Here is a 19,287-nt window from a genome sequence, read left to right as displayed (position 1 = left end):
TACTTTAAAATTTTTGCGCAACCATGTGTAATCGACCTGATGTAAAGATAGCACATTTTTGGGAAAATTTTTTATGGAGCAAAGGCACAGTTTTGTGATTTGGGCAAAACCCATGATGTGAAAATCGAGTGTGAAACTGCCCACGGCCTCTATGAGCCATATCTTGTGATCAACATTGACAATAAGACTGTGTTGCAGGTACATTTTCAAAATTAGTGTTCATTCAATCAACACTATTTCATGCGTTACAAATGAATTAACGTGTTCTAAAACCATAATTGCTATGAAGTTGGTGCCTGACTAGGTCGTAAGTGAGGCATCGACCTAAGTTGAAAACCAAAACATTTACTTACGAAAACCCGAATTATGAAATTATTTATTGACCTAAACCGAATTTCCTGATGTAGGTAAAGAGATTGAACTGGAAATTTAGAGGCAATCACACAATTGTGGTAGATGGAATGAGAGTTGAGGTGTTTTGGGATGTGCACAATTGGCTATTTGGGAATTCAATGGGAGATGTAGTTTTCATGTTCCAAACTTGCCTCAACGTTGGAGCTGAGAGATAACCAGTTGCAAGATTTTGGGTTCTCACTGATCTTGCATGCTTGGAAGAATGAATAGAAGTTATGTTTTATTTATTTATTTATTTGGGGTTTTACATATACTTGAAATGCAAGTTATGTTTTTTGTTGCTCTCTTGTTGTTAGATCCCACATTGTCTAAGGGAGAGGTTCCTCTATGCCTTACATGTACATGCCCACCTCCATATAGCACGAGGCATTTTGGGAGCTCACTAGTTTTAGGTTCCATCGGAACTCTGAAGTTAAGCGAGTTCGCGCGAGAGCAATCCCAGGATGGGTGATACACTGGAAAGTTCTCGTGTGAGTTCCCAGAAACAAAACCGTGAAGGCGTGTTTGGGGTCCGAAATGGACAATATCATGCTACGGCGGAGTCGAGCTCGGATCAGGATGTGACATTTGTTTTATATCAACATAATTGAAGGGTAGTGATTTTCACTCCCCGTTTTCTCCTCTTGCAATGTTCTCTTTATTTTCATTATTGATTTATGCTTTTTTCATTAGGTGTACCAAAATTTGGTGTCTATAAATATGAAAACTAATTAATCATAACATTTCACATGCTCGGGTGTGAATGACGAGAGATTTTTCAATGTGCTGGGAACATGACATATTAAATATCAAAATACAAGTGGTTGGACATTTGAAAAAAAAAAATCCAACTATTTGTATTATAATATTGGTGTATTAGATCGTGTTCCTCACACACATTCTTGTGAATGACAAGCTATCACTACTTTTAAAGCTTTTTTATTTTTTTTTAATTTAATCATTGTTCGTGATCCATTGAGAAAGAAAAGAGTGTGTTATGAACTTTGTATGTGGCATGCCCAAATGCAAGAAAGTGAGTGTTGAATATAATCAACCTTATCGACTAGTGTTACGGTTGATTGGTAACGTATTATATTGAATTTGATATCTAGTGAGTGACTTGCCAGCTCATTTCTAGTCATCTAGATAAAATATCGTTATATAAAAAAATTAGTAATGTTTTAAAATCAAATTAAAACATATTTAATTCTATAATATATGAATTAAAGTGTCTCATAATGGTGAAGTTGGGTTTACTCATGTTGCATATTGCACCCTTTAGTTATTTTGGGCCTTCCGGCATGTGATATCCTTTAATCTTGGGCTTCTAGTTCGCTTTTAAATTTCAAGTTAAACTAAAAAATTTAAAGTTGTTCTTTGTACAACAAAGTTTTGTCCATGGACACCACACTCAATTTATATACATATTTTTTGGAGACCTAAAATAATTGACTAAATATTCAAGGATACCCCCTTTTTTTTTCTTTTTTTTTTCTTTTTATGAATTTATTTTTCTCTGCAAACCTATTTTTCATTTAGTTTGAACACCCGTTTTCCGTGTATTAATTATAAAGGTTTTCTGTTCAATTTGGCAACTAATGGCATGATTCTTTGTTCTACATGTGACTGCATGGTTCTTTGATTTCATGAAGCAAAATTTCCACTATAACCAAACACAATTTGAATTACTACAATTCTTAACTCCAAGCATGTTTAGTTGATCTAAGGGTTGGTTTAGTATTGTTGTACTTTGAAAAAAAAAACTGCTTCTGCTATGCTGTGAGAATAAACTCATTTTTGCTGTTTCACGTATTCAGTTTTTTTTTAACCAAAACTATGAAAATGAGTTGTCTTTAAGTGGTTACCAAACACCCTTTTTAGTATTTTTTTTATACCTACTTTTAATAAAAGAACATCAATACCAAATCAGTAGTAATTCTCCTTTATTCTTACTTTTTTTTTTTTTTTTTCTCAAAACTTTTGACCGTTTCAAATAAGTAAACAATACTTTAAATATTTTAAAATAATCATTCATGCATTTTAAATTGTTTGCGTAACAATGTGTAATCGATCTGACGTAAATTTTTTTTGATGTTAGAATGATTGATGAGAGTGAATCTATTGATGAAAAAAGTAAAAGAACAAAAGCATTTGGTGCAGTTATGTGCACCCATGTAGTATATAGGGGCTCCGATAACCTCACCGGGCAAAAAGCCTTCCAAACCCACGCAAATACAAACACGTGTCATCAAACCACGCCCACTCCGTGTCTCCAACCTCAAAAAACCACTTCGGCTTCGATAAACCACCCGCTATGGATACCCTGCGGCACAGCCCGTCATCCATGGCGAAGCGACCCTGCCCCTCCCAAAACCCTAGAACCCCAAACCTCAACCAGATCGATCGTGACCACCTCCTCGACACATTTCTCGAGTTCTCCGACTCCCCGCCCTTCGCCATCGACCTCTCCTTCGAGCGCCTCCTCGAGTCACGGGCCTCCGACGCCGATCAGACCAAGCTCATCGATCGCGCCCTCCAATTGGGCTCCGTCCTCCTCGAGGCGGCCAAGCGCTCCGCCAGGAAGCGCGCCTCCAAGCACAACTCGCTCGCCTGGGTTCTTCCTCCCGACCTTACTATCAAGGTACGCAGAATCGAAATCGAGCTGAATTGAATGCGAATCCGGCGGGTTGATTGCGTAATTTGATATGATTTTGGCGATCGGTTTGAATAGGAAAGCTGTATTGTTTTGTTGATTTTCGTTTTGGGGCATTTGATAGTTGCATTTGGTTGATTTTGGCGATCGGTTTGAATAGGAAAGCTGTATTGTTTTGTTGATTTTCGTTTTGGGGCATGTGAAATTGAAGATTTGATAGTTGCATTTTGGTTGATTTGCATTGGTGGGTTATGTTTAATTGCCTGATCACTGATATTATTGATTTGATTCCATAATTCATATGCGATTATTAGTGATTAGTGTGTGCCCCATCAAATCGAAACCGAAATTATCATTTGCATTGGCCTCGAGGCCCCTTTTTCTCATTTATTCCGTGGATATATCAATCTGTAGGTTATGTTCGGATGAGGGATTTAGGCTTAATTAGTTAGAAATGCACTACAAAATATTAGATGGGGAATTGGAAAAGAGTAGATACATCTTGCAATACACTAATAGGGATCAAATGAGTCATTTTAAAATCCCTTCTTTATGTATTGGTAATGAACACGTAATGCATTTCAAAACCGCTATCTAATGTTTCTAGTTCATTTCTAACTGATCTGGCCCAAATACACTTCCACTTGCAAATCCCTCATCTAAAAATGGCCTTAGCGCCAACTGTTTGCATGCCAGAACTACTTTATTTGTCAGAATTTAGATAGGAAATGCAAACATTATCTGAGTGTATGCTGACATGCAGGTCTTTTCCATGCTTGATACACAAAGCCTATGCTATGCTGCTGCTACTTGTTCAATGTTTAATAAGTGTGCCATGGATTCCTCTTGCTACGCCAATATTGACTTGACAACAGTTGTCCCAAAAGTTAACAATGCGGTAGTTTCCACAATGATTCACCGAGCAGGGAAATCTCTCCAGTAAGAGTTTTTGACCCAAAAAAAACTGCAGTCTTAACAGTCTATTCATGCATTTGTGTCAAGTGAAAACTTTGAATCTCTGTAGTTTACAGTTCTAATTTCATACTTTATGCTTCCTCATTTTAACGCTAATTTGATGTTGCACTAGCACATGATAGTCTCATTTGTATAACATTTTCCCCTTTATGGGTAATTGAATATTCAGGTCTCTTAAGCTTGGGGTAGTTCCAGGCCCAACTACGCCAATTGGATCTTGTCAACCGTTAGTTTATACCATCAGGAATTCTGTAGATGTATCCAACTTTTCATGGAATGATAAGAGATCCCGACAAGGGAAGGAGTCATCGATTCTTAGTAGGTCCTGTTTAAGCCCTTTAGGCGCGAACAATGGTGCTCCAGGGTATGCTTGAATTTTAAGACTTTGAAAATTTTGTTCGGGCGACTTACTTGTTTATCTTATACTTTCTTTTGCTTGTTGTAAGGATTCTTCTAAGAAGGTTGCACCTTTACAGTATTGAAAGAATGGATAATACGTCACTCTCTGGGGCCCTAGGTGCTTGCCCATTTCTTGTTGATTTGGAGATTGTTGGCCTGTAAGTTCAGTTTTTGATGTTTTGCAATCTTGTTTGTTGGATTACACTACAAGATTCTTGATTTTGTGCAATCTTCAGTCACGTTGAATTGAGGCAAACACTGCTGTCAGTGAGTGCAAACTGTCAATCAATAGAGCGTCTGTTCTTTGAATCTTCAAAATCAGGTATTGCACTTCTTCATGAGGAACCTCACCTTATGTTCTCAGAAAATATTTTCTTACTCATGTTTGACAAATCTCAGGTAGAGATGACAGTTTGAAATCACCAACTTGTGTTGATCTGGTGAACAATTGCCCTCATCTAACATCATTGGCCCTCAGAGGGTTTAAGTTACATGATTATAAAGTTCGTATACTTCTTAAGGTATCTCTCGGGAATTTTAAGAAACAATACCCTCGAGTCTTATATTGTTTGGTGTTATAGTAGATTCCTAACAATATGTAGATAGAATTGCTACATGAGTTATTACGCATTGAGTAAAGGACTGGGAGGAGTAATACATTTTACAACAATTTTTTGGTGAAATAACTGCGTTCTGTCAGACTGAAATCTAATATCTGGGTACTTGTTCAGGGATTTAAGAAATTAAAGTACGTTGATTTTTCGACTTCCTACTCGATCACTGGATCATTTTTAAGGTCAGTTACCTTTAATAGAGGAGACTTTTTATTAAGTTTCTGTATCATAGACTTAATGAAACTTCATATTTTTCAGGAACCTTGGAAGCAGCACAGGTGGGAATCTGCTGGAAGTCTTGATTCTACGGGATTGCATGCATCTCAAAATGGTGAACACTTTTTTTTATCAAGTTTTTTTTACAAAAAAAGTTGAGCACTTCATACTGTGCCTCTACATTTGTGCCCCCTCCTCTCTTTCTCTTTCTCTCTCTCTCTCTCTCTGAAACCTAAATTGTAATTTTGAAGGTGGAGGCGACTCGGTTGTTGACAGCTGTTCTTGCTGGGGATTTCAAGTTCCTTAGACATCTTGTGGGTGTATAAAATATCATCATCTTCTTTTTATGTAAGCTTGAATATAAAGTTGAGGGCTCAGAGTGATGCTTACTTTCCTATTGCCTCAAACAGGATATATCTAACAGAGAAGGTTTGGCATCTGAGGATGACTGGATTCAGAGATGCCACACCTTAAGGTAATGGAATAGAGCCTTCCCATCTTTTAAACCGCCACCATACTGACGGTGGGATTTGATCTTCAGTTCGTATTGTGTCACAGATATTTTAATAGTGATTTTTTTTGGGTCTATTTTGTCGCAGCACCATTCCCTTGAAGCAGGTGTTAGAAGAAAGGCCTAATCTCTGTCTGCTGGCTGAGCTTCCACCAGAAGGAAGGTTTGCTTACTCGTCAACTGTTGTATTTCAATGGAACTTCATTTTTCTGTTCTTCTGTTTTAATTTTCTTTTTCCAAATTTAGAATGAATAGGTCTTTGAAAATTGGCTTATCATAGTTGTCTCTGGTTCCGAATGGTTTTTGCAGTTACCCCGACATGGACCCAATGTTTGACAGTGAGCCATATAGTGATATCAGTCTGCCATTGGCATCGCAGATGAGCAGTCCTTTATCTGATGGTTCAATGTTTGTGAGTTTTTCTGAGAGCAGTTACAATAGCGATCATGGTAGTGGCAACGAGGATGGTCGAGATGTTGGTTATGTAATTTATGATGAAAGCTCAGACGAGGTGGACTATGTGGCCGTGTAGGACAAAACCAAGCATGGCAATGATAGAATCTTTGGCCACCAAATCCATTCATGTACCTCTCTTTCTCCCTCTCTCACATATGCAAAATAAGCAGTTGCAGAGTGATCTTTTTTTGGGATTGTTTTACACATTTAGCAAATTAGAGTAAGATAAATAGATCTGATGATTATCTATCTACATGAATCATCTAAAATCCGACGGATAATTAGGATATGACATAGTTCAAAACAAATCAACGAACCACCGACATAGTTACATGATGTATGCCTATGTGCATTGCACGACAATATGTAAAAGGTTTGCATTACTGATAGCTCTTACTTTCTGCTTTCTCTAACAGAGTGCCCTTTTGTGCCTATGAAGTGTAATTTTTGAAGCCCTATATGAGAGGCAGTTTAACCATAATCGAAAAATACGACTCGTGGACGGTAGGTGTGCCGCCATGATCGTCCTTGTCCATCAAACAACCTTATGTGGCCGAACCGAGATTCAGTTTCGTATGCGAAGGTCCCTGGTTGGCTCTTTCCTTTCTCGGCCGCGTATTTTCCAGTAGACGAGTAAAATGGCCCTTGAAGTATGCTGTTTTGTCATTTCTTTGTTCTCTGTATATGTAAGCCTACGGACTTGATCATGAGTTCGTTTTGTACTTGATTGTTAAAAGATCTCTCCGCTATTCATCAAAAGAAAACAAATTTCTCAAACTAATTTTATTGGTTCTCATGAATTTAGTTATCTTTCTTCATCCCCACAATTTGTGTTTGTCGGAAATGTTCCTTGGTCACCCGATGATCAAGGAATTCATGGTCACGTACTCTTTGATTTATAAAAAAAATGAATCTCAATAAGTGACCCTGATTTCCTTGGTCACCGAATGAGTGACCAAGAGAAGGGGACAATGAGAATATTTAATACATTAGCTCTATTTCAAGAGTAATTTTTTTATGTGCAATCGGAACAAAAAGTAGAGTAAAGTACAATAAAGTAGATAATTAGAATAAATTCACGTCGTATTATTTTACTAATTTATATTTTGAATACACCCAAGGATACGAATAAAATAGTAGATGTCACGTGATTGTCACGTGATTATGATTTGAAGAGATTAAAGTCTTACTCCGTCTTCAGCTGTGGGGCTGGTGAAATTGTGGTACCAAAGAAGGCGATGGCAAGCAGTGGCAGTGGCCAAGCATCGCCTTACAGGCCCTACCGCCACCTCAAGACCCTCCGCGGCCACGAAGGCCCCATCGCCTGCGTCAAATACTCCAATGACGGCACCCTTCTGGCCTCGGCGTCCACCGACAAGACCGTAATCCTCTGGTCCGCCTCCGCCCTAACCCTTTTCCGCCGCCTTTTCGGCCACTCCGACGGCATCTCCGACCTTGCCTGGTCTTCCGACTCCCACTACATCTGCTCCGCCTCCGACGATCGGACCCTCCGTATCTGGGATGCCCGCTCCCCGTCCGGCGAGTGCGTCAAGACCCTCCGTGGCCACTCCGACCGCGTCTTCTGCGTCAATTTCAATCCCCAGTCCCACCTCATCGTCTCCGGCTCCTTCGACGAAACGATGCGTATTTGGGAGGTCAAGACCGGGAAGTGCCTCCACGCTATCCGGGCCCACTCGATGCCTCTGACCTCCGTGAGCTTCAATCGCGACGGTTCGCTTGTCGTCTCCGCCAGCCACGACGGGTCCTGTAAGATTTGGGACACCGAGTCGGGGACTCTGCTGAAGACGCTGATTGACGATAAATCAGCCTCCGTCTCCTTCGCCAAGTTCTCGCCTAATGGCAAGTTCATACTCGTCGCCACTCTCAATGACACCCTCGTAAGAATTCCATCTGCATTTTCCCTTCGTTTTTGTTCCGATTCGCCGTTGAAAAGTTGGGGTTTTTCTTTTGTGGGTACATGAAAGTTGTGATTTTTGATGTTCATCGGCATGCGGTTTGAATTGGGTAGCAATTTGTTTGTGTCTCTGAGCTGATTAGCAATGAATGTCATTGGTAATTCTGAAAAAAAATTAAGACGGAAGCACGAAAACGTACTCAATACGAACACCTGGAAATACTGTCATTAAACGTGCCATGATTCATTTGGGCAGGGCAATTTGTTTGTGTGTCCGAGTTGATTAGCAGTGTAATTTGTAAGTCTGAGAGAAGGGTCTGACGAAAGTACGAAAACACGAACACCTGGAGATACCATCATCAATTGGCCATTGTCATGGCCGATTGAGTTCTATGTTTGGCACATTGAATGGGTATAGTGCACCTCTTTTAAGAGTCATTTTTAGGTGTTCATACTTATTTGGTTGTTCAAACCCTAGAAAAATCGCAATAGAAGAAACTAGGTGCATCATGTTGCTGACCGATTTGAGTTTTGCCTTTTGACATTCACCGAATCACCGTGGCCAATTGAGAGTGGTATGTTTGGCCTATTTAATGGGTTTTATGCACATATTTGATGCATCATTTGTAGGTGTTCGTACTTGTTCCTTGTTCGTACCCTAGAAAAACCGCAAGAGAAGAAGAAGGTGCATCATGTTGCTGGCCAATTTGTGTGTTGCTTTTTGACATCTCGTTCCTAGTTCTTGATTTAAGCAGAGACTCAGTGGTTGTGTATAACTTGTGCATCCCGTTAAATATCAGCTACTAATGTAGGACTGTTTCTGTAATTCTGGTTAATTGAAATGTGAATTCCATTTTTCGTTTCTGGGTGCAGAGGCTGTCAAACTACGCGGCGGGGAAGTTTCTGAAGATCTATACAGGTCATGTGAACAAGGTGTTTTGCATAACATCTACATTTTCTGTGACAAATGGTAAATACATTGTGAGCGGGTCGGAGGATCACTGCGTCTACTTATGGGATCTCCAGCCGAGAACAATGGTTCAGAAACTCGAAGGCCATACGGACACTGTCATCGCTGTTTCCTGCCATCATCAGGAGAACAAGATTGCCTCTGCGTCTCTGGATAAAACTATCAGGATTTGGGTTCAAGATACTTAAAGATAACATCAAAGTAACATTTACGCGTGTATGTGATGCACTATTTTTATGAACCGCACACAAATCCAGCCATCCACAGAAATAGTGTATCTCATTCTCCGGTGCATTGTCAAATTTTCGTAGTCATTTGGCTATTGAATTCCCGACTCACTTGTGTATCCAAGTTATTGAACAAATTGTAATCCAAATAAGCAAAGCAATGCAAGTGTGAGTTAGGCTAGTTAATCAGTATCTCTTCCCTCTTCTCCCCCTCCTCCATTCTCTACCGCGACCTCGTCTCACCTCCGTACAAACCCATCTCTGCAACCCAGTTTCGGTGCCGCTCATCTCCGTAACTTGTCCGAAACCAGCAAATATTTCGTAGCGAAAATGTCGTCGTCTTTGGCAGCAATTTTGACCCGAAAGAGTCTCAGTTCTTGGACGAAGACGGAGTTGTGGAAGACATGGATGGCTACACGAACTACCTTTCTCTTGAATACGACGCGGTTTGGGACACCAAGCCATCCTGATGAGCTCCTGGGTCTTCCCTATTTTCCTGTTGCTTGCTCTAAATAAGGTTTTTTCTGTTTTGAATCGGTTTGTTTGGTTTGGTTCAGTTAGGTTTGCCTTGGATTCGTCTTAGCTTGTGGACTCTGTTGGAATTGAATTTCAGGTCATCCAGTTAAGGGTATGTTTTGAAATGCTTCTCTAGAAAGTACTTCTACTCATACGAGCTCTTGTTAAAAGTCGGCACTTGTTTGGAAAAACTCTACCAAGTTCTTTTATACAAATGTTGTCATAAGCAGTTCTGGATGTCTGAAAAACACTTAGAAGTCATTCTAAAAACACTTTCAAACAGACCCGAAGAGATCAAACAAGGTTTTGTGGTTCATCTAATATGTAAGTTTCTTGTTTCTATGTGTCAGCCATGGACAATTACACTGACTGGAGTGGTAGTGATTGGTGGTACATCTTAGCAACCTTACTAATTAGCACTCAGTAGTAGTGACAATCTTAGCAGCCTTACTAATTAGCACTTGTTGGTACATCTTTCTCTATTCTTTGTTTTCATGGTTTTCTTCTTGGTGCGATGGGCTAATACGCTGCCGGCTGCCCTAGTTAACTGGCATAACCCACATCTAAAGTTACTGTCGTTTTCGTTTCTCCAGGCGTATGCAGACACGACCGCCATGCGGAGAAGCAAGGTGAACAATGGTGTTGAAGACACGTTTGGTTTTGGGAAGAATCGATGATCTTTGTTTGTGAACATCAAATGTACAAAACGAATGCATTCACAATGTTTGTATAACTACATCTTATTTCTAGAACAAAGCTACAAGATGTTATATCCCGATCAATATCGATTAGCGATTTCGATTGAATAAAAGTTACGAGCTAATTTCATAACATAGTTTCGGTTTGATTGTGCATTGAAAAAATTCACACAAACAGATCATTCTCGTCCTATACATGATAAGCTCTTCTATGGAGCTGGCATTAGCAGAAGCCTTTCGTCTGAGGCTTGATTTCCACTAGCGGCCGCCCTCTCCTCCGATGCTAGCAGAGACTGCAAGTCGCTACCATTAGCCAAGCTGTTGAATTCCACAGCTTTTGAAGGCATGGCTGGGTAGCGTCGTTGGCAGAAGGTCATCAATCTCTTGATTGACTGCAAGTATTTCCGAGTTGTCTCGTCATTCATGATATGAGCCACACTGTTGGTGTAGATCTTCTCGCGAGCTGAACGCTCATGGATGCCAACCATAGTGACACCAATTGGCCACGGTGCATTCCCGATAGCCAGCTTGATGTACTGGTCCATTGCAGCTAGGTAGTCTCGCTTCATGCAGCACCGAACCACCACCATCAATGCTATGCGAATATCATCTTGAAGGATCTACAAATCAAAATACGACGGTCGAATTATACATCTAAAGATCAAGTGAACTAAAACTACACAATCCAAAGGGAGCTACAACAAGAAAAAAGCACAGGGTTTTAAATTCTAAGCTCATTTGTGTGAAAAATATACACCGAAGAGCATTCCTTCGAATTCTTTCCCTAACTCTTTATCAAGTTGATATGATTCTCAAACAAGTAATACTTGAAAGAGAATTATACAATAAGAAAGAACTGGGTTTTAAATTCCAACTTCTAAGATCAACCATATAAGGAATTTACACCTAAAAGAATAGTTTCGGCTTTCTATTTCCGAGTTCTTTTTCGCACAATGTTATAAGTTGAACACAATGCGATTGATCATTGAACTGATTACGTTTTCGCACAATGTATATAAGTTGAACACAATGTGATTGATCATTAACTAAAACAACATAATCGAAATCGAATGAGAACACCAAAAGCCATATTCAATGTACCTTCTTCCTGCAGAACTTGAAAAGAGGATGCAAGTAGCGCGCACATTGCTTGAATGTAGCAACCATGGACTTCCCCTTAGCAGTTCTCCTCTCCGCGTCCGGCATCTCACGCAGCTCCTGGTTCCATTCATTCAACAGCTTCTTGAAGAACACCAATATCTTATCTTCATCACACAGCTCCTCGAAATTCGTCTTCATTCGCTTCAAATCCTTATCAGCATCGACGCCGCTCGAGCACCCATCTGCGCTCAAATCGTCTTCCCGGACCCCGCCCTCGCCATCTTCCACACCACCATCAACCTCCGTCTTCTGCCGCTTGCTCACAAGCCCCGACTTCTGCCGCTTCCTCAGCTCTGCAATATCGCGAAGGAAATCGTTCGTCTGCCCCTCCGTCATGTCACTGTCGACCTCGAACAACCCGGCCTTCAGCACGTACTTGAGCCGGTCGAGCCGGGCATCATCATCCTCGCCAAAGAGAGTGATGGGCTGCTTGAGGAACCGGAGCCGGCGTACGACCTCCTGTCTCGGAAGGTTCATCTTGTCGATGTTCTGCTCATCGGTTAACGACTTAGACGCAGCGGCGTTGGAGGATGTGGTGCCGGAGGATGAGGCTGCGGCGGAATTGGAGTTTGATTTAGCGGCGGAAGAGCCGCTTGCGGAGGCGGAGTTGGAGGCGGCGGCTTGACGCTGGGCTTTGGCTTCTAATTCGCGCTTCTCTTGCTCCCGAAGCTTCTGGATTTGCTTCTGCTCGATCTCGGATCGCTTGAAGAATCGCTTGCCGCCGGTGTCTTCTTCGAGTCTCTGCCGTTTCTTGGCGATTTCTGCCTTCAGCAGATTCATCTAGGGTTTTGAATGGGTTTCGGATTTGGGGAAGATGATGATGATTTGATTTTCCTGAATTAAATAGATCGAAAAAAAAAGGATATATATTTTGTGGTGCGGGTTAACGGACCGCGATTTGGGTTTTCGGTTCGGGTCTAAAATAACCTAATGATAAAATTGCATGAATGACACATAAACTAAATCCTTTTATAAATCAACCATCCAAATTTTGTATTGTTTTACAATTGGCACCCACTTTTAAGGGCATCCTCGTCAGTTTCTGCAACTGGGTCATTTGAAGTTGAAGCAATTTATAATATGGATGTGAAAATAAATGGGGTGTGCTATCGACACATTTTTTTTTTTTACTTTTCACATATTCCTTGTTAATTTATGTTCATTGATCTTCTTCAAATCATCTGATTCGACGGGTCTAAAACTAATAAAGTATGAAAAAAGTAAAAATGAGTATGTGAATATCACACTCCAAATAAAATAATCGGGTGAGTTTAACAGCACTCTAACAAAATGACGAGAATGATCTAGGAAAAAAGCACACGTTCTTTTCACGTGTCATTGTTTAACAGAAAAGTGAATTTAAATGAATGAAGGTGGCAAATTGTAAACAATAGGAAGTATGAGTAGTTAGTGTGAATTTTTATAGATAAGGGACTGGGAAAATATTAAGGGGCCACTGATCCAAATTCACCAAATTTTATCCTGCCCGGCCGTCGTCACCAAGCAGCCACTCTGCTCCAGATCGTTCAAATTAAAGTTCCTCTCCTTCAACCTTTGCATGTTGGATTTCACATCAACAGCATCTCCCTAAAACCTTGGAGCTTTGTTCGGATTCAAGCTTTCCGACGCACGCCATCAAGGTTAGTCCGAAACGATTCCTACCTGATTGACCGATTGCATGTCAAAATCGGCTTCAAATTTGTGATTTAATATAATTGGGCTGTTGGAAAAAAATTTCATGATTTTGTCTAATCCAATTTAACGGTTAGAAATTTCGCCTTAGAAAATTATATTCGAATTTGTTTTACATCCGATTCAGTTGGATTTAGGGGTTGTGTTTTAGTGTTTCCTGGCCTGTGTTGTATATAAAGAAAAAGAGTGATTATTATTTTTTTTTTTTGGTATCGTAAGGAGTTCATCAGGATCATAGACACGAGTCTGATATTATATAGTAAGATGCCGAGTCATCTTGCATTCATATAATTACATTTGTGAGCTGCTTTTCTGGGTTTTTGTAGATTTTGTTTGCTTATCTGGTATATACAAGAAGAGTGACACTGCCACCAACATTATCAATTTATACATGAAAATGTAACACTTGGGCCAATCTAACCATTTATTTTGAGCACATCACATCAGCAAAATAATAAAACATATGACAGCGGGGTTTTTTCAAGTCAATTTTTTGTTGGCATGTTGTTGTTCAGGTAAGTGTTGATTGATAAATGCGAGTGCTTTTGGCATTTTATGACAAAGAAGAAGAAAAATAGTATGTATGCTATAACATTATGAATCTAAGAATTGAGACATGTGAATTGTATGGAGGTAAGCAACAATTATGTGATTGTTTTTCACTATAAAGATTGTGTGTCAATTACGAAACAAGGAAGAATAGGAAGAAAATGATATGATCTCTAACTATTCGACTTTGTTACAAGCAATATTGTTTGGTGAAATAGTTGTGTTAAGATATTGGAGAAAATTAAAAATATTTAAAATTAATTTTGAGGTGTTTCTTATGAAATCCCGATATCAATTCTCAATTCTCAAGCAAGGCTCTAGTCTAATTACTTATTTGTCCAGGCGGTAAAACCGTCCTGAAACACCGGTCAAACTCTTTCGAGTATTCAAGCTTCCAAAGAGAGATGACGACGATACGCAGATTCCGCTGCAATGATCTTCTTCGATTCACCTCTGTGAATCTCGACCACCTCACCGAAACTGTAAAGTTCTTTCCTTTTGCTCTTCCAGTTCGCTTTCCTTGCACTTTCTTCTCCAATTTCCTGAAATTGTTGTGCAAATTTCTAATAAATCTGGTGATTTTGCAGTTCAATATGTCGTTTTACATGACGTATTTGGCGAGATGGCCCGACTACTTTCATGTTGCCGAAGCACCTGGACACCGAATTATGGGTTACAGTAAGCACCCCATATCTCTCTCATATTTGCTTTTGCCCTTGGAAAATGGCAATATATATATTTGTAGTTTTGCATTTACAAATGATATCTTGCAATCCCATTTATTTGGGGTTGAAAGTTTTCCATTGTAAGTACAAAATGGAGGGTGGATAAGAAGTTTGGAACTTGGGATTGAGCTTTTTCTTCTATGCTATGCTTAAATTAGCACTTGACTTGGTATATAATGCTACTATTTTGTTCATATTTTGTAAAATTACATTTTACTAAGTTTGTTGTATCGCCCGTTGGTATAAAGTTGGTTGCTTGGATAATGGAATTGATGGAATTGGACTGCTAAAGACAATATGTTGCGGAAGGTTGTGGTTGGGGCAGGGGGAGATTAAGAAACGGGCCTTTGCTTAGCATACGGGTTTGTGAAGAATTAAATGCTAGCGATTGTTTTCCCGAGTGTCTAGGATTAGTTTCTGTTACGTATTGTTCTCGAAAATGGAGTGTTAGTGACACGTACGAGATGCTCACCGATTTGTTCATTCAGGTTATGTGAGAATAGAGGGTGGATATTTCCAATTGGTCACCATGTTGGCTTGCTTCTTGATACTAATATGATTTGCTTCTCTTTCTCTTTTCCTTCGAAGCCTTGTTTTTAGTCTTAATAGGTTTACAGATAGCTATCTGATTTTGATTTATTTGCAGTTATGGGAAAGGTTGAGGGGCAAGGTGAGTCATGGCATGGTCATGTAACTGCAGTAACTGTTTCTCCAGAATATCGCAGGCAGCAGTTGGCCAAGAAACTCATGAACTTGCTTGAAAACTTCAGCGATCAGATGTATGATAGAAACTTGGCCTTCTTCTTGCACATATCATTTCATTGCGATAATAGAAATTCCGATAATAGTTTTCTTGACAAACTCAGATATATGTTGATGATAGGTGAAGTGATCCTATGACCATTCGGACCCCATTTTCCTTTTGTCATGTAATTCTAATTTCTATCTTAAAAAATGAGCATTGAATTCTCTACAATTTTGGGAGTATTTTTGCGGGTTGTATTGTCTTGTGAATCCATTTTTAGGTTGAGAGCAAAGTGTTACTGGGTTGTATGAGTTTCAAGTCTTTGTCATTTATGCCTCACCTCTTTAACAACTTTCATTTGGCAGTGATAAGGGTTACTTTGTTGATCTTTTTGTGAGAGCATCAAACACACCCGCCATAAAGATGTACGAAAAGGTAATGTTTCTTTAGCAGTGGAGATGGTTTGCTTTGTATTTTCAGCCCAGTTGAAATCAGTGGAAAGTAGGTTACCTATATTTCTAGCATACTCTCCGTTTTTCGTGAAAAAAAAAATTCTTGTTTGTGGTACAGATTTGAAAGTAATTCCTTTAATATCAATATAACAAATGTGCACCTTTTGAGAACTCCCAAGTATATGATTTGGAGCTTCTATGTGCTTGTGTGGTTTTGTGGGAAGCTGACATAGTTGACTTGGATATTCTGCAATTTCCATCAGGACAAGTAATGCTCATTATCTGTTTCTTTTTCTGCTGTTATTTGTTCCCACAGCTTGGCTATGTAATCTATAGACGAGTGCTACGGTACTATTCAGGGGAGGAAGACGGGTTAGGTGAGTTCTCACAATGTTCATAATTTCTTTATCACAACATATTTTCATTCTCACCTTTCTAACAAGTTTGTGCCCGTTTCAGATATGAGGAAGGCATTATCTCGTGACGTGGAGAAGAAATCAGTCATACCTCTCAAACGGCCAGTTACTCCTGACGAATTAGAGTATGACTAAATCTATTCGTGCTAAGTGTGATGATGATGATGCATTACCTTGTGCTTATGTCTTTTTGTGAAACTGAGAATCCTAGTGTGTGGTTCAGATGAATAGTACACGAAAACATAGCGGATTTATTACAAGTTTGTATTGTCGCAGTCTCTTGCTTTGTGTTTGGTTCAAAAGGTTTTAAAATCACTTCTAATCACTGCGAATCTGAGTTTGTGGAAATAATATTGATGTGAATTTAGGGAAAAACATAAGCAGGGCAGCTGATTCCGCGTGGTCTGAACTTGCTCTCACACACAAAACCCCTTGTATTTTGGTTCATCGGGCCTCATTAGTTCCAGGCATGGGAGCTTGTTATTGGATGATCACACAAGCGTGACCATGTGGCCTCCCTACGAAGGATTTTCTCGTGTATTAGTGGTTTCAAAACCTCTGAAGCATCTCATTTCAAATAAAAATTTCTCCAAATTTGGGTCCGATTTATAGAAAATTGATTTCATTTGATTAGGAGGAAGTTCATCGTGATGATTGTGAAGTGGGCTGCTGCAGCTGAAATATTGAGATCCAGTCCAAATGAGTAGCCCGTAAATCTTGTTTACCTGTCAAATTTGGCACTTTTAAGTTTTAACCTTTTAGGAAACCTCGCCTAAGTTAAGTGGGTTAATATTTCCTACAAAAACGCCTAAAACCCCTCTTCATTTGACTTTCATTAAAGAAAAAGAAAAAGAAATTGCTTGTGGTAGAAATCTAGGTAGGAACAAGTTGATAGGATCTTCATTTTACGTCCTCATGGTGGAGAAATTCTTTTGTTTGGTAGGTGGAGCACGTCATATGTCCGGCCATAAATAGAGAGAGTGCTCTCTATCAAGATCCCACCAACCCTTATGTTGGTCCCACTCTCAATGCAAGGGGTTTTGTAGAGCGTGGATAGACATATCATGTGGTCCACCTGCTGGACTCATGAATATCTCCCTCTCGATGGAGCGTAATAAAGGAAGAGATGAATGCAGTTTCTACTATAGTCATATTTGGCTCTGGATGTGCAGTGCACCCATCATGGGAGGTGGGTGGCAATGTCATGTTTGCCGCTTACACAACAAAGAAGCACACGCATCTTCAAAGAAGGTGTCAACTTTTAAACATAAAATTTAAATATGACAATGTATGTGACATTTTGATTTCTTTTAAATTTTGATCTCTATCCGCTATGTCAAATTAAACTATTATTTTATTACATTAAACTATTAAAATAAATGTTTTAAAACATTAATAATAATAAAATTGATAAAAATACATTTAATAATCAATTAAAAAAAGATTTAAAGTTGATGTCAATTTTGGCAGCAAGGTTGAGGGTTGTCAATTCATGTCATGTCACGTCAGATTTGATTTTTTAGTTGGAACACATTATTGCAGTTTTTTTTTTACTGTTAGTGCTGATTTAGATATTTTGACTTCTCTTCAGAGATGCTAAATATGCCTCACGTGCCCTCGTCACGATCTCAAAATTGAACCAAACATCAAAAGCCACAAAGCAAGATGGGGAATTTTGGGGTGGAAGCACTTTTGCCGAAATGGGTCGCTTTTGTATTCTCATGCTTCTTTTTTTTTTTTTTTTTTTTCTTTCCCATTCAAGGCTCTTAGCCCTTTGTCATTGTTTGTCATGGCCCTCAGATCAGATCACACTTCCACGATTCCTCCACCACCACCATCCTATCTCGTCAAGTGATTTTTTTGTTCTAAGATCCAAAAAAAAAAAAAAAAAAGAGTGCTTTTCTAGGACTCCATTTTCCATGATTCAACTCAACCATGGAGGGACATCACCATGCCAACCATCTATGCTTTCTCTATCCCTTATGGCTTTGCTTTGGAGACCCTTCTTGCCTTTGCATTCATGGGACCTCGCTTCGTGATATGATATGACTGTCATTTAGGAGAGCTTTCTACCCTACAATCGGAATTGGGAATATGTACTTGTGCATTGCACTATTAATCACGTGATTAGTTACTGAGATAATAATGTGCCATGTAGGAAAGAATTTGCTCTACATGTATATCTACAACAGTCGTACGTACATTACCTCGTTTGATAATGGATCTTAAGATGTGAGATGTGAGATTCGGTGAATTTCCACCTTAGGGTGAAGACCAATCCAGGAACTTTAAAATGGGATTTGTACGAAAATATTGTCTGCCATTGTTAATATGCTTACACGTAGGAGGAAACCATTAAACCAACAGGTTTGAAAGATTTCAAACACCCTAAAAAAACCTATTTGTCCAGTAACCACATTTGTGCAAACCACCGTATATATCATCCTCGTTGAGATTGGAGTTTTCGAAAAATTAGCAAACAATGCTTCAGTTCTTTTTCCGTGTTTGGATTTGATTTGAGTTGACGTTGTCCTGGAGAGTGTGAGACTGTTTGTCTTGACTACTTTTGCTTTGGTATTAATCTGCAAGTTAAGCTCGTAATTAACAGTTTGTTTACTCACTAATCATGGTTGCTTTTACCTTTTATTTGGTTGAAAGTAGAACTTATTTTCTTATGATATTTTTCATTTGGTTTGCCACAGGGGTTTGCGGGACAGACAACGATGTTTCACTCATTCGATATGTCCATTTCCTTTTGTGTTTTGTGTTTCTGTCCTTTTTTATTTATATATTTATTCTATAATTTGTAATTATTGATCTGGCTCAATGATGCATTATTTTGCTTCTCATTTTAATCGCATAATGCAAATAATTCTTGGACAGTTGAATTAGGTCGAATACCTTTTTTGCTTAACTAGGGTAACTCCCGTGACAACTGTTAATGTTAGTAAGACTTCAAGAATCAGAATCAAATTCTATAACAAATCTCTCACCTATCAAGTGT

At 39.3% G+C, this 19,287-nt stretch overlaps 5 protein-coding genes across 10 annotated transcripts; 4 read left to right on the top strand and 1 right to left on the bottom strand.

The window, feature by feature from the left end:
* The first annotated feature begins 2,627 nt into the window (after window positions 1-2,627).
* Window positions 2,628-6,998, top strand: LOC137714766 (F-box protein SKIP17). Of its 5 annotated transcripts, none has more exons than XR_015960443.1 (13): window positions 2,629-3,034; window positions 3,810-3,985; window positions 4,191-4,385; window positions 4,498-4,578; window positions 4,657-4,742; window positions 4,820-4,941; window positions 5,152-5,216; window positions 5,293-5,365; window positions 5,502-5,564; window positions 5,661-5,725; window positions 5,850-5,924; window positions 6,071-6,345; window positions 6,634-6,998. XR_015960443.1 is itself a non-coding variant. In XM_088690569.1 (12 exons), the coding sequence occupies exons 1-12, from the start codon at window positions 2,708-2,710 to the stop codon at window positions 6,291-6,293; spliced, it is 1,551 nt and encodes a 516-aa protein (XP_088546695.1). In that variant the 5' UTR covers window positions 2,628-2,707; the 3' UTR covers window positions 6,294-6,630. The 5 variants fall into 5 exon arrangements, 2 of the variants coding, with proteins under 2 accessions (XP_088546695.1, XP_088546694.1); XR_015960442.1 differs by having other exon boundaries at window positions 2,630-3,034; window positions 4,468-4,578; window positions 6,657-6,998; XR_015960441.1 differs by having other exon boundaries at window positions 2,632-3,034; window positions 4,468-4,578.
* A 398-nt stretch (window positions 6,999-7,396) lies between these two features.
* On the top strand, window positions 7,397-9,515 carry WDR5B (Transducin/WD40 repeat-like superfamily protein). Its single transcript, XM_068453902.2, has 2 exons — window positions 7,397-8,115; window positions 9,006-9,515. The coding sequence occupies exons 1-2, from the start codon at window positions 7,456-7,458 to the stop codon at window positions 9,288-9,290; spliced, it is 945 nt and encodes a 314-aa protein (XP_068310003.1). The 5' UTR covers window positions 7,397-7,455; the 3' UTR covers window positions 9,291-9,515.
* A 110-nt stretch (window positions 9,516-9,625) lies between these two features.
* On the top strand, window positions 9,626-10,430 carry LOC148697736 (uncharacterized; the record flags this gene model as incomplete). Its single annotated transcript, XM_088690570.1, has 3 exons — window positions 9,626-9,798; window positions 10,189-10,225; window positions 10,263-10,430. Coding segments are annotated over 3 exons (336 nt in total), but the record flags the coding sequence as incomplete, so codon positions are not given.
* A 115-nt stretch (window positions 10,431-10,545) lies between these two features.
* On the bottom strand, window positions 10,546-12,544 carry LOC137714767 (uncharacterized). Its single transcript, XM_068453901.2, has 2 exons — window positions 11,645-12,544; window positions 10,546-11,163 (listed from the first exon to the last, which is right to left on the bottom strand). The coding sequence occupies exons 1-2, from the start codon at window positions 12,482-12,484 to the stop codon at window positions 10,753-10,755; spliced, it is 1,251 nt and encodes a 416-aa protein (XP_068310002.2). The 5' UTR covers window positions 12,485-12,544; the 3' UTR covers window positions 10,546-10,752.
* A 567-nt stretch (window positions 12,545-13,111) lies between these two features.
* On the top strand, window positions 13,112-16,558 carry LOC137714641 (N-terminal acetyltransferase B complex catalytic subunit NAA20). 2 transcript variants are annotated; one of them, XM_088690563.1, is made up of 8 exons: window positions 13,112-13,344; window positions 13,912-14,029; window positions 14,288-14,427; window positions 14,533-14,623; window positions 15,317-15,449; window positions 15,781-15,850; window positions 16,184-16,244; window positions 16,327-16,558. In XM_088690563.1, exons 2-8 carry the CDS (start codon window positions 13,993-13,995, stop codon window positions 16,416-16,418), a joined length of 624 nt encoding a protein of 207 aa, XP_088546689.1. In that variant the 5' UTR covers window positions 13,112-13,344; window positions 13,912-13,992; the 3' UTR covers window positions 16,419-16,558. The 2 variants fall into 2 exon arrangements, with proteins under 2 accessions (XP_088546689.1, XP_088546690.1); XM_088690564.1 differs by lacking the exon at window positions 13,912-14,029 and having other exon boundaries at window positions 13,117-13,344.
* The last annotated feature ends 2,729 nt before the right edge of the window (window positions 16,559-19,287 follow it).

The sequence above is a fragment of the Pyrus communis genome, chromosome 3, assembly GCF_041283825.1.
Source record: "Pyrus communis isolate YQ-2024b chromosome 3, ASM4128382v1, whole genome shotgun sequence".
Lineage (NCBI taxonomy): Eukaryota > Viridiplantae > Streptophyta > Magnoliopsida > Rosales > Rosaceae > Pyrus > Pyrus communis.
This window is presented reverse-complemented; position numbering and strand designations above follow the sequence as displayed.